Raw genomic sequence first — 13,544 nt, 5'->3', positions numbered from 1 at the left:
AATTCAAAGAATATCTTTGCTTCTGAATAACAGAAGCTGAATATAAAATTTGAAAAATGTTTTAATCGATTGAGTTTATTTATTTAATTCTGAAAAAATTGTTTTAGGCATGAAATTATCGCAACATTCGATGCCAGCAAGTTTTTGTAGTCTATCATCAAATTCCAGTGGGTTGAAACGAACATCTTCTGATTTTGAGAATAAACTCCCTGTACCTCGTAAAATGAAAAAAATCAATATTTTAACTCCAGAACTTGTATCAGCTTTAGATCGCACTGGAACTAGTGATAGAGATGCAATGTTTATCATTGCAGCTGTTATAGAAAGTCTGGGATTAGATATTGATAAATATAATGTGAGTTATTCTTCTATTCGTAATGCACGTATTTCTAAGAGAGAAGAAATTGTCGATGCAATTAAAAAAGAAGAAATAGACGAATCTTGCGTAGTTCATTGGGATGGAAAAATGCTACCTACAGGACAAGGAACATCAAAAGCAGAACGGCTCTCGATACACATTTCAGGAATAAGTGGCGAAAAATTTTTAGAAGCTCCGTTGCTTTCTGACGGCACAGGTATAAGTCAAGCTTCAGCCGTATTTCAGGCTCTGACGACACGCAATATTTGCGATAATATTAAAGGAATGTGTTTCGATACGACTGCTTCAAACACAGGTAAATTGTCAGATTGTTAAATTACATTTTCAAACCTACGCTAGTCATAATAATTAAAGGATATATAATGAGAAGTCTAAATTTTTGGGTGTTTTTCAACGAGCTGTAACTTCGAATAGAATGATTGTAGAGCAAAAACAAAAAAGCAAATAGTAGCTCTAAGTGTCTACTTTTTAGATACGACCATGACAATTTTTTATCACGTTTGAGTCTGGAGAAATGCTGAGGAAACTACAAGAAAAAAAATTTTCCAAATTTTTTCTTGTCTAAAAAAAGGTCTACGGGCTTCAAAAATGTTTTTCCATTCTTTCACTCAAAAACGCTTGCAAAAAATTTAATGTCCTTTTATTTGACAGAATTAGAAAGCCTGTGCGATGATTTGCCGCGGAGTTATCGTCAATCAAAGCAAAGAAGTTCTTTTTAACTTTGATAATTAATAACTATGGGAATAATGGTCGTATGAGAAATTGAAGGAGAGTTTTAAAAACTACACGATATTTTCTATGAGATTCAGAGAATGGCTTTAGACAAAAAAAAATTTTTTTTTAATTGAAAATCCAAATCTCAATGAAAAAAAATTTTTTTTCTTAAGAATCTTTATTTTTTCGATCAAAAAGATTGATTTTTTTTAGAAATTTGAAAAAAAAACAAAAATTTCAAGAAAATAAATAAAACTGAGAAATTGCTCACAATGGCGATTTTTGCGAAAACAAAAAATTTGAAGCTTCGGGACACTATGGAACAAAAAATCACAGCACTTTGAAATTTCCAGGGATTTTAGGAGATAATTTAAGGTTAAAAAATTACCCATGAAATTTTTCGTTCATCCATTTTATCCAAAGTTATACCAAGTTATCCAAATATCTTTAATTATGCAAATTTTTGTCTTTTTTTCAGTCAAAATTTTCAATTCAGAAAAAATTTTCTCGTCAAAAACAATTCACTGTATTTCATAGAAAATATCGTGTAGTTTTCAAAGCCCTTTTTGATTTCACATACGATCATTATTCCCCGAGTTATTGTTTATCAAAAGTAAAAAGAACTTTTTTGCTTTGACGACGATAACTCCGCGGCAAATCATCTCACAGGCTTTTTGATTCTGTCAAATAAACGGGCATTAAATTTTCTAAAAGAGCTTTTGAGTAAAAGAATGAAAAAACATTTTTGAAGCCCGTAGACCTTTTTTTAGACAAGAAAAAATTTGGAAAATTTTTTTTTTACAGTTTCCTTAGGATTTCTTCAGACTTAAACGTGATAAAAAATTGTCATAATCGTATCTGAAAACTAGACACTTAGAGCAACTATTTGCTTGTTTTCTGTTTTTGCTCTGCGATCATTTTATTCGGAGTTACAGCTCGTTGAAAAATCCCCAAAAATTTAGAATTTTTTTATGTCCCATAAATTTTGTGACTAGTGTATATTTTTATCAACCATTTCAATCAAAACAGATAATGTTTTTTTTTTAAGGTGACACCAAAGGTGCTTGTCCTTTACTAGAGAAAAAAATTGGTCGTGATTTATTATACCTTGCTTGTCGTCATCATACGTCAGAGTTGATGTTACGAAATGTAGCAGAGGTTGCTTGGCCAGCCACAAATGGTCCAAATGTACCTATTTTCAAACGATTTAGAGACAATTGGGATAACATTGATAAAGAAGTATATGAAATCGGTTCCAATGATGAACATATTACCGACATTTTGAACGACAAAAAAAAAGACATTCTCGATTTTATTGACAATCAATTAAAGGTATGAATTAATTCAATTTTACATTAATAATTGTGTATTTAAATGATGAACTAGTTTTTGACACATTTTTGTGTGTATTAAGGACTTATAAGTTTTTAATTGATAAATTTCAAATATCTTTTTGCTCGAATATTTTACAAAGTGTATTTTTCATTAACTTTATTTACAAATTTAACTAATTACATTATCATTCACTATCAAAGAAACCCATTGGTTGCTGATAATGATTACAGTTTTCTCACTTTTTTTTTTTCTTTCTTTCTTTTCATATTTTTCAATAAGAATCATCATCCAAGAGACGATTATAAAGAATTACTGGAACTAAGCAGTATCTTTTTAGGTGGTGGAGGTGATAAAGTTCAATTTAAAGCCCCTGGCGCTTGTCACCATGCAAGATGGCTTTCAAAAGCTCTTTATTGTTTCAAGATATATTTATTTCGTAAGCAGTTTAAAGTACCAGCGAAAGAAACAGATGTTTTGTGAAAAATTTGTGTTTTTGTTGTATTATTTTACGTGAAAATATGGTTTACTGCTCCATATGCGATAAAAGCCCCAAACTCAGACTTACAATTAGTAAAAGATCTTATCGAACATCGAAAAATTCATCCGGAAATCGCTAATGCAGCTCTTGAAAATTTATCTAAACATCTATGGTATTTGCATGAACAACTTGCTTGCTTGGCGCTGTTTCATAATACAGTATTACCAGAAGAAAAATTGAAAATTGCGAAAAAAATTAATGGTATTCCCGCTGTAAAGCAATCGAATAAGCATTACTCAGAGCCTTACAAAACAATTACTTCACTCAGTGAAAAAAACATCAGTGATTTTGTGACACCAAATTCAGTTTTCATCTTTAAACAGTTTAACCTTTCATATGAATTTTTAAATTCTGAATTTCATACATGGGAATCAAATTTTGAGTACCAAAAATGTTCTGAAACATTCAAAAAGTTAAAAGTTGTAAATGATACTGCTGAGCGAGGAGTAGCTCTGACTCAAAGATTCAATGAAGCTTTCACCCGCAATGAAGAAGGACGACAAAAAGTTTTTCAAACAGTACAGCATCACCGTTCGCAACATAAACTGTGTACTAAATCAACTTACAGCATAAAGAAAATGGTGTAAAATATTTAATTTATCGTATTTGATCATACATGTAATTGAGTTCAAAGTTACATAGACCTGATATCTTAGTAATTTATTTACAAATAAAAAAACTTCAGAAAAATACAATTAAAAATTTTTTTCGTTGAATTTGCAACTTAATCAATAAGTAATTACTAATTATAATTATGATACGAATAAAAAAATCAATATTTTTTAAGGTTTGATTCAACATTTTGTGGAAATTCAATGCTACGTAAACTTCAATGACTAATATCTCAGAAAATATCGATCTTAGTGATTTGGTGGTAAGGACCTTTTTGTAGAGAATTGAATTTCCTACAAAATTATCATTTACATTTTTTCTGTATGTCTTGTTGTTTATGAGATAATGAGTGAAAAACAAGAATTCTATGAAAAATTCGGTTTGGCGGTCCGTATTACCCCACCAGTATGAGTTACGACTTCGCGACAATGGACACTTTTGTAGAGCATTCAATTCTGAAAAAACCCGTCCATGGTCAAAGCGATGCTATAAAATGCCACTGAGCTATAGAAATTAAAAAAAAAAAAATGAAAGTTCTCGTATATTTCAAATGGGAAATCTTCACACGCTGTGTAGGAGTACTTAATATTAATATTAAGGGCTCAAACTTTCAGGGAATTTTTTTGGGTATATTTCCAACAAAATTTCGGGATGGGAGCGAAAAAAAAAAAAATAGTCGCAAAAAAAAAAAAAGCACCCTACTATATATATATATATATATATATATATATATATATATATATATATATATATATATATATATATATATATATATATATATATATATATATATATATATATAATGGCCGATTCGGCTAGGCTACGTCGGCGAGCCAACAGGTCCAAGATAATTGGCGTACTTCTTCGTCGTGGTCGGTTTTTTTTTTTTTTTTTTTTTTTTTTTTTGGGCGCCAGGAACAATTCAGGATGTTCCAATCCTCGACAACCTAAATCAGGAGCGACTTAATCCTAACTAGCTAGACTCAGGGCGGCGGGTTCCTAGAAAGAAATAATCCAGGTGTGTCGAAACAACTAATAATTTATTATCAAATAACCAAAATTATAATCGGTGCGGTGAAGTAATCAGTTCGAGATAAGTCGAAATACAGAAATGTGAATCAGACGCGTAATACCCAATTTACTCAACAACTCAATAATTCAAATAATAATCAAGCAATTCCCAAAACTCACTCCAAATCCTAATCACGGTAATTACGTAACTAAATAATACAAATAATACTCAAATAATTTCAAAACAATTTTCCATTAAGAGTCGGCGTAATTATTTAGATAATCATGAAACTAATAATCAAATAATTTTTTTTTTTTTAAATGTTCAAATAATAATCGGTATACTTAATTAAATAATAATAAAATTAATCATCGAATAAATCTCAAAACAATAATCAATTAAGACTCGACGTAATTATTTAAATAATACTGAAAATAACAATCAAAGAATTTCCAACCAATAGTCAAATAATAATCGGTGTAATTACTTAAATAATAATAAACATAATAATCAAATAATTCTCGAACAATCTTCAAATAATAACCGCTGTGATTATTCAAATCATAATAGAAATAATACTCAAATAATTTTCGAACAATAATCAACAATACTCTGTAACAATTTTACCTGCTCAGGTTGGCCCCTAATCAATTTTAAAATTAACTAACAAAACTAACAACAATAAAAATTATCAGGGCGCCACCAGGATTTTTAATCACGGTTCCTGGAACCGGTCCAGAGCTGAGAAAACTTATCTTAGGGTAGAGAGAGTGGAGGAAGGTGCTGTTAAATAATAAAAATTTAATTAACAATCTGATCAGTTTTATTAACAATAAAAATTTACCAAACTTAACAATTTTTAGCGCTCACTCACACACTTATAATCTAACGAAGCGGAGAACAACTGCGAAATAAACGATATTTACAAACGAACCTCCAATTTGACGATACGATGACTAGACGGGCTTTTTCGAACAAACGGTCTCCCACACCTGTCTTAGAACTAATTGGGCTTTTTCGAACAACCGGTCTCCCACACCTGTCTTAGAACTAATTGGGCTTTTTCGAACAAACGGTCTCCCACACCTGTCTTAGAACTAATTGGGCTTTTTCGAACAAACGGTCTCCCACACCTGTCTTAGAACTAAACTTAAAACTATAAGTCCACCGGACTAACAACAAACTAACTCCACACTTAAAATTAAGTCCACCGGACTACCGAACTTAACACTATTAACACTCTCTATCACGCATAACCCGTTCAATTCTTCACACACATAACCCACACTTCGCTTAAATAATTTATTTTTTTATTTTAAAAATGATTTTAAATTAATTACAATTTACTTTTATTTTACTCAATCATTGGCTATCGGTGAAACGAAAATTCCTATATAATGACCAATTTCTTACTAAACTTTTTTTGGTGTTGACCTTGACTCAATATCACTGATTACTTAGACTTAATATCCACGCTGACAATTATCAAGTGTCATTCATTTTAATTTAATTACTTTACGCACTTAATCCCCAAAATTTACTTAAATTATAGTTGTTAAAATAATTTATAATATAATAATTTCGATAAAAATTTCCTAATATAACCTTCTTAATAAATTTTTCGATCGGTATTGTTTTTCAATAATAAATTCTTACTATAACATTCTTAACAATTAATACTTAATAATTTTCCGATCTATCTTATTTTCAATAATAAATTCTAAATATAATAATCTTAACAATTAATTCTCATTATAAAATAATCTTAATAATTTTCTTATCTATCTTGATTTCAATAATTACTTATTTTCTTAATATAAAACATTCTTAGTAATTAATTCTTAATATGAAATATTATCAACAATTTTCTGATTGTTTTATCAATTATAAAAATTCGACACGAGTCGAAATAGTCAATTTCAATTGTTAGAACATTCGCTAGCTGTTTTTGCTTGACCTTGGGTATTGGAATTTACTGCGACACAAAACTGACGCTTGACCAAAATTCCACGAATAAAAAATTGTCGATTTTTTTTTTCAATGACAAAAATTAATCAATTTTACTAAGTTAATTGTTATAAAAATTACAACAATAAAATTAACGAAATTTTCGGATGTTAATTTATTAATGGATTATTTCTAGTTATTAAAATTTCCCCGCAAGGTCGATTGAGTGATCCTCGGGTATAAACCCCCATGAAAATCACTAAATCCAAAACTAGCAAATGTTTCACTATTAATCTATTAATAATCGTCGATTAAACGATCCAATTGATAAATAATTAGGAGAAGTAACTGGGCATTGGATAAACCGCGGTCCACTTCCTTCCCACAGAGCAATAATTGACCCAAACTCACCCCCTCCTATTCTCCCTTTAGGCCCGAAGATCGAGACGCGCCAGTGCTATGTCGAATAATTATCGATATTCGGTGACTTATCGATTAAGGGTAATTTTACCCTTTTACAACTCGGTGTAATTATTTAAATCAAAAAAAAATAATTATCAAATAATTTTTGAAACAATAATCAAATAATACTCGGCGTAATTATTTAAATAAATAATAAAAATAATAATCAACTAATGTTCGAACAATAATCAAATAATAATCGGTGTAATTATAAAAAAAAAGAATCATCAATTAATTTTCGAAACAATAATCCAATACGAATCGGTGTAATTATTTAAATTATAATAAAAATAATAATCATATAACTGTCGCAATCAGCAATTCGATGCTAACCGAGCGGTGGATAATTGATCGATCAGATCGCGGATCGATGCTCAGTTACCGGCGCTCTGACTTACCTATCAACAACCGCAATCGGTAACTGTGTTACCCTTAGTCCCGACGGGACCACCGAAGCTCGACTATCGGCGGCGCCTCGCTCGCGGTAGCCAATAGCGGCAGCATTCACTCAATTTTTACAATCATGACAATTTTTACCCCAACAATTTTGGATCGAGCCCCAAGGGCGTCGACCACTCAGGGAGTTTTTGGTAATGAGGTACCCCGGAGATAACTCGTGGAACTCAACGCAATAACAATTGGCCTTTATCGCCGGATAATTGAATAACAATAAAACTAAAAAAAAATTAATAAATAGGAAAATACTGTGACAATATTAGAACTAGCGGTTCCACGAGCTATCCCACTTACAACAAAAGCCACTTACGTTGCGGATCAGTCTCGTCTGGATGGCGTCGGTGGGTGTTGAGCGGGTGGCGTCGAGGCAGCTCCTCTCCAGGTCGATCCTGGCCAAACTCGCGACCAAAGTCTCACCAAAAAAAAAACGTCGGCACGGCGTTAATCACAAATGCGTCTAAGATGTGTCGATTGACGGTCGGCGATTTGGTTATTTAATGTAATTAATTAGTTAGTTCGACAAAAGTAAACAACACGAGGTGCACACTACCAGGCGGTTACGGCGAAGACCCTTCCTTTTCTCCTTTCTCTCTTCTTCTTCTCCGTAGCCACTGGCTGGCTACGGGGTCGACCTGCAGGCCGTTAGCTGGCGCTGTTACCATTTTTGAACTTCTCAAATTGATGGTATCTCTGGCATCGACGCGCCTCCTAGTGGCTCTTTCTGAAGCTTAACCAAATGCCGGCGTAGTCCTGATTGGTAATAATTGGCATCAGTATCGTATGTTCACGTCTCTCAACTTTTGGAGCAGCGGTTTGATGAGAAATTGGTTTTTGTTGGCGGTTCTCTGGGTTTGCTGGTCGACGTGGAATCCGGCGTTGTCACAGGTTGACTCGTCGTGAGTAAGTGGCTTTCATCGGGGTACTTACCAAACTCTTAATACTAACTTAATTCTAGTTTACTTCTAAAAGAGGCTAACAGAATAATAGATTTGTAAATAATTATCGGCGCCGCGCTTTTCGAGCTGCGGGATTCGTCGTACTCGCCTGGCAGTCTCTAGATGGCGACTGGATCGCGGCGAATAAAGATAACTCTGAAATTAAGGTACAATAACCAAAAAAAATTAATTATGTCGGGCTGTGCTCGTGACTGCGGGTCTGTCAAGGCCCCACGTCACAATATATATATATATATATATATATATATATATATATATATATATATATATGTCAGACATATATATATATATGTCAGAGAGGCAGGAGTTATTGTTGGAGATTCGGTATTTTGTGATTCACTCATTTTTATTATTACAATTAATTCATATTCACAATTACAACAAAATCAATTACAAAAATGAATGGACAAACTCGTACAAGATTAACTCGATTTAGAATTCAAACAATATTAATAATATCTTGCGATAGACCGAGAGTTAGGAAATAATGAATTCGCGATCACCAGGACGTCCGTTCGATCTCAATCTCAAAGCAAGACTGTCTTTTCAAAAAAACTATTCTCAAATAGTCTGCCTGCTGCACATTTCTCTTTTTCTTATTAATTTCATGATACCCCTATCGTCCTGGGATCACATTGACAACCATGTGCCTACCTAGGCCTAAGCCTACCACAATAAAATAATTTAGTTATATCTTATTTTACAAAATATTGAAGTAACAGTATATTTCCTAAAATTACTAAAAATAGAAATATCCTAAAGGTGCTTTTTCATGCTGACGCTTGACGCTGGCTTAGAGCGTCAAATGAGGTCACGTGGTATAATTTTGACTGGAACGCCATCTTAAATTAATGCAGCGTCAAATATTAGAGCGTCAAGCTTCAAAACGCCGAAAAAAAACAATGAAATTTAAAATTTTTAGAATGCTAAACAATGTTTAGCTTTGACGTTGCATTAATTTAAGATGACGTTTAAGTCGAAATTATACCATATGACCTCATTTAACGGTCTACGCCAGCATCGAGCATCAGCATGAAAACGCACCTTGAAGAATATTCTCATCGCTTCGTCAGAAAATACTCCACTGTACTTTACTCTCCGACACGGCCATTCTGACAATCACACGCCCTCGGGTGCATATAAAACATTGAGTTACAGTGGTATTTTAGTTTTTGATCTTAACTGACCTCGCTTATCATAAAACGTTTTACAATAAGTAAGCTACATAAGAAATTTTCAGAAGTCCTTTCCAGTAACAGAAATTTATTAATCATTTATTATACTAAGGAGTTAATGAATAGTACTCAAGAGATCGAAATCCGTCAATCATTATTCCTTATCATACAATTATCACACAACATTTCATTTTTTCTCCACCAATAGACCTTTGCACTATCTCTAGGCTACCCTGTATGCCACATACAATATCTAACACATCTTGTAGTTGCCACAACTACCTGCCCGCCACATCATCAGCTGCCCATCGCGCCCTGATCAAACTAACATTAGCCACTAATTTAGTTTGTAGTTGCGACTACACAATGATGCATGTGCAAAATCAAAAATAAAAACACAATTTAGGTCTACGACCTACAGCCATCAGTGCGCCGCATCATTGGTGGTCTCTCTTTCTACCTAAGTCCCTATTTCAGGACCCGCATCAACAGTCTCTCCAGCACAACTTTCATTGTCCGAGCAGACATCCAACTCAATAGGAATATGATTCTCAGGCATTTCTCTCAACTTATCCTGACTATACTTAAAACTCCTATTATCACTCAAAGATTTTAGTTTGTATCCGTCATTATCAAGTAATTCTGTTACCACAAATGGACCTCTAAATTTTCTGCCAAGTTTCGTCTGATGACGTTCTTCATTTCTAATTAAATCATGATCTCCGATTTTAAATCTATTGACTTTAGCTTTATTTTTATCAAATCTAATTTTCTCATAATTAGCATTCTCTTCTATACTATCAACTGCTCGTTGTCTTACATTAGAGATATCAATTTCTTTTTTGTTGTCATCAACTAACAATCCATAAGGTCTTGCTTTCTTACCGATTAATAATTCTAACGCATTAGATTTGGTAACACGATTCACGGTTGAATTTAAAGCTAACTGGACTTCACCAATGGCCTCTTGCCATGAGCGATTATTAGATTCAACAGCAGTGAACATATTTTTTAGCGTACTCATCACACGCTCTACTTGACCATTTGCCCTACTAGTACCTGTAGCTATTAAATGCAAAATAATATTTAAAGATTCACAAAAACATTTAAAGTCTTTTCCAGTAAAACATCTACCTTGATCGGCAATCACACGAGCTGGGACTTCAAAAATAAATATTGCAGCCTTTAAAGCTTTGATAACACTATGACTGTCAATTTTGCGAGTATGATGTAAATAGACATATTTGGTAAAACCATCAACAAAAACAATAACGTATTCTTTGGTATTATTTTTACCACTCAATCTACCTGTAATATCTATATGCACAGTATGCCAAGGTATGCGGGTCTTGGAGATGGGATGCAACTCAGCTTGAATTTTACCTGAGTGGGTTTTCGAGAGTTAACAAGTAATACAATTGTCAACAAATTTACGTACATATTTAGACATACCCTCAAACCAGTAATATTCATAAACTTTATCGAGTGTTTTATCTCAACTTGAGTGCATCACAGACTCATGTACGTGGTTAATAACGGACCACCGAAAGGCTCGAGGTACGATCGGCAAACAGAAGGTTTCACCTTTTTTTTGTATTTTTCGGTAAAGCGTACCGGCTTTAATTTCGTAAGATTTTGAGAGGTCTTCCGATAGCTCATCATTTTGTAATTTAGTGACTATTTCCGAAATTTCTGAATCACGCCGTTGTTCGGCAAGGAGCCAATCAATCGATATTTCCGCGAGTTTTACACGTTTCTTTTCAATTTTATCAACTTGTTTTGACAAATCAGGCAAAGTATTTCGAGAGAAGAAATACGCGTGAGCCATGCGTTTGCCTTCTCTATAAACTATATCGAATTGAAAAGCCTTCAAATAAGCCCACCATCTATGTACTCTATCGTTAAGGTCAATGTTATTTTGGGAAGACTTTAAAGAATTGCAATCAGTCACAACGGTGAATTCTCGTCCATGCAAGTAATGCTGAAAGTGTTTTATTGATTTAACAACAGCCATAGTTTCAAGTTCATAGGAATGATGCCTGGATTCGGCTGGACTTGTTCTTTTACTATAATATTCAATAACTTTATTTTTACCATCTACTTTATGCATAAGTATTGCTCCATATCCATCGGAACTGGCATCGGTAAGCAGTTCTATGGGATAATCCGGTTCAAAAATAATTAAAATGAGTTCATTAATTAAAATACGAATTAATTCTTGTCGAGCATTTTCATGTCCCTCAGTCCACTCAATATATTTTTTACCTGAGGTGAGTGCATATAAAGGTTTCATAATTTGTGAAAATCTCGAGATAAATCGTCGGAAGTAAGACGCAAGGCCAATAAACTGTCTAAGCTAGGTAACTGTCCGAGGAGCGGGTAACAACGGTAAAGAATTTATTTTACGAGGGTTTGAACGAACTTCTCCATCTTCAATTTCATACTCGAGATATGAAATAGATGTTTAAAGGAAAGAACATTTTGGAAAATTAAATGAGAATCCTGCATCTATAAGAATTTTTAATACCATTCGAAGTCTTTCAAACGCTTCCTCTATTGTATCCGCAATTAGTAATACATCGTCTAGGTAAACTATAACGTAAGTATACGCGAGCTCACCTAATGCTTTTAAAATTGCTTTTTGGAAAACAGAAGGAGCGTTTTTAAGCCCAAATGGCATTGTTAAAAATTAAAAGTGGCCATCAGGAGTAACAAATGCCGTACGTTCTATAGATTCTGAATGTATGGGAATCTGATGGAAACCGCTGGCCGTATCAAAACTAATATGAAATTAAGCTTTTCTAAGTCGCTATATCTGATCTAAAATAAGCGGCAAAGGAAATTTGTCTGCTATCGTGTTTTTTATTTAATTCACGAAAGTCAACGCATAAACGGTCTGATCCATCTTTCTTTTTAACTAGTGAGATAGGGCTAGCGAACGGTGAATTATTAGGACGAATAACATTAGCTTCAAGCAATTCATTAATTCTTTTTCTAACTATTTGTCTTTCTTCTACACTAAGTCTACATTGTCTTCTCTATACCGCAATACTTGGGTCAATTAAACGTATTTCAAGTTCACCACTGTTAACGTGATTTCTAGGAAAACCCGTAATAAAAAAACTTTCATACTCTTTTAATATTGAAACTAATCTTATTTATCGTCTTTATCAACATCGGTATCAACGGTATCAAATTTTATGATTTCAACTTTACTACATTCGTTTATAACCTTAGATTTATCGATATTAAAATTAGGTTGGGAAATATTTACTTCAAATCCCAAGCTTAAAATTTCTCGACCAATTAAAATATTTACGTTCAAATATTCATCCGGGACAACGTGAGTACTGATATAAGGGGGCTTCCAGGATCGGTTACCATCAGAGCAACAGTCACCGACCGATGGTAATTAAGATTGAGGGTTTTGCTATCGGCAATACGGGGATCTGTTTTACCGGTCGGATATCGGGAATTTCTCATAAAGGGAAGTGGAAGTCGACCATTTCGTGGCAGTCGGTCATTTTGTTTTTCGTAATTTTTCTCTAAAATTTTTTCATGGAATTGTTCGTGGAAATTTTCCCACTCTCTACCCATAATTTTTCTCAGAATCCCCCTCCTAAATTATTTTAAAAATACTTTTTACATCAAAATGATGACATCACTTTCTCAGAATTTTTGGCTTTTCTGTGGAATTGACGTCATCTAACGAGTTTGAACTTGTTTTCAACCAATCCGAGTGAAGCTCGAGTAGTGGGGATAATGCTGTATAATTACGTTTTTCCTAGAATTTTGAACTTTTTAGTGAAATCGATGACGTCAACAAACAAGTTTGAACTTGTTTTTGGTCAATATATATTATTATAATTATTAATTTTAATTTTTTAAAACAAAAAGTATGGTCTTCATGGTTCTGTTGGCTCGGGGATTCGAACCTATACCCTACAATTTATACATA

The 13,544-nt window shown here is 33.2% G+C and overlaps 2 protein-coding genes across 6 annotated transcripts in view; one reads left to right on the top strand and one right to left on the bottom strand.

Moving 5' to 3' along the window:
• Nucleotides 1-13,544, bottom strand: part of LOC141533470 (dystrobrevin beta) — a 633,463-nt gene that overhangs the window by 12,240 nt on the left and 607,679 nt on the right. The window lies entirely within an intron of this gene.
• LOC141533473 (uncharacterized) overlaps nt 1-13,544 on the top strand; it is a 51,814-nt gene that overhangs the window by 1,285 nt on the left and 36,985 nt on the right. The window contains exons 2-4 of one of the 3 annotated variants that reach the window (XM_074252376.1): nt 108-674; nt 2,142-2,425; nt 2,766-3,651. In XM_074252376.1, the coding sequence (XP_074108477.1) occupies nt 108-674; nt 2,142-2,425; nt 2,766-2,942 (1,028 nt within the window). In that variant the 3' untranslated portion in view covers nt 2,943-3,651. Of the gene's footprint in view, nt 1-107; nt 675-2,141; nt 2,426-2,707; nt 3,652-13,544 lie in introns of those variants that run through there. The other 2 variants (XM_074252375.1, XM_074252377.1) reach the window with 2 other exon arrangements.

This window comes from Cotesia typhae, unplaced genomic scaffold (assembly GCF_013202065.1).
Source record: "Cotesia typhae breed Kobodo isofemale line unplaced genomic scaffold, CoteBio_Ctyphae contig_9, whole genome shotgun sequence".
NCBI classification, from domain to species: Eukaryota; Metazoa; Arthropoda; class Insecta; order Hymenoptera; family Braconidae; genus Cotesia; species Cotesia typhae.
The sequence above is the reverse complement of the archived record's forward strand: the minus strand, read 5'-3'. Positions and strand labels throughout refer to the sequence as shown.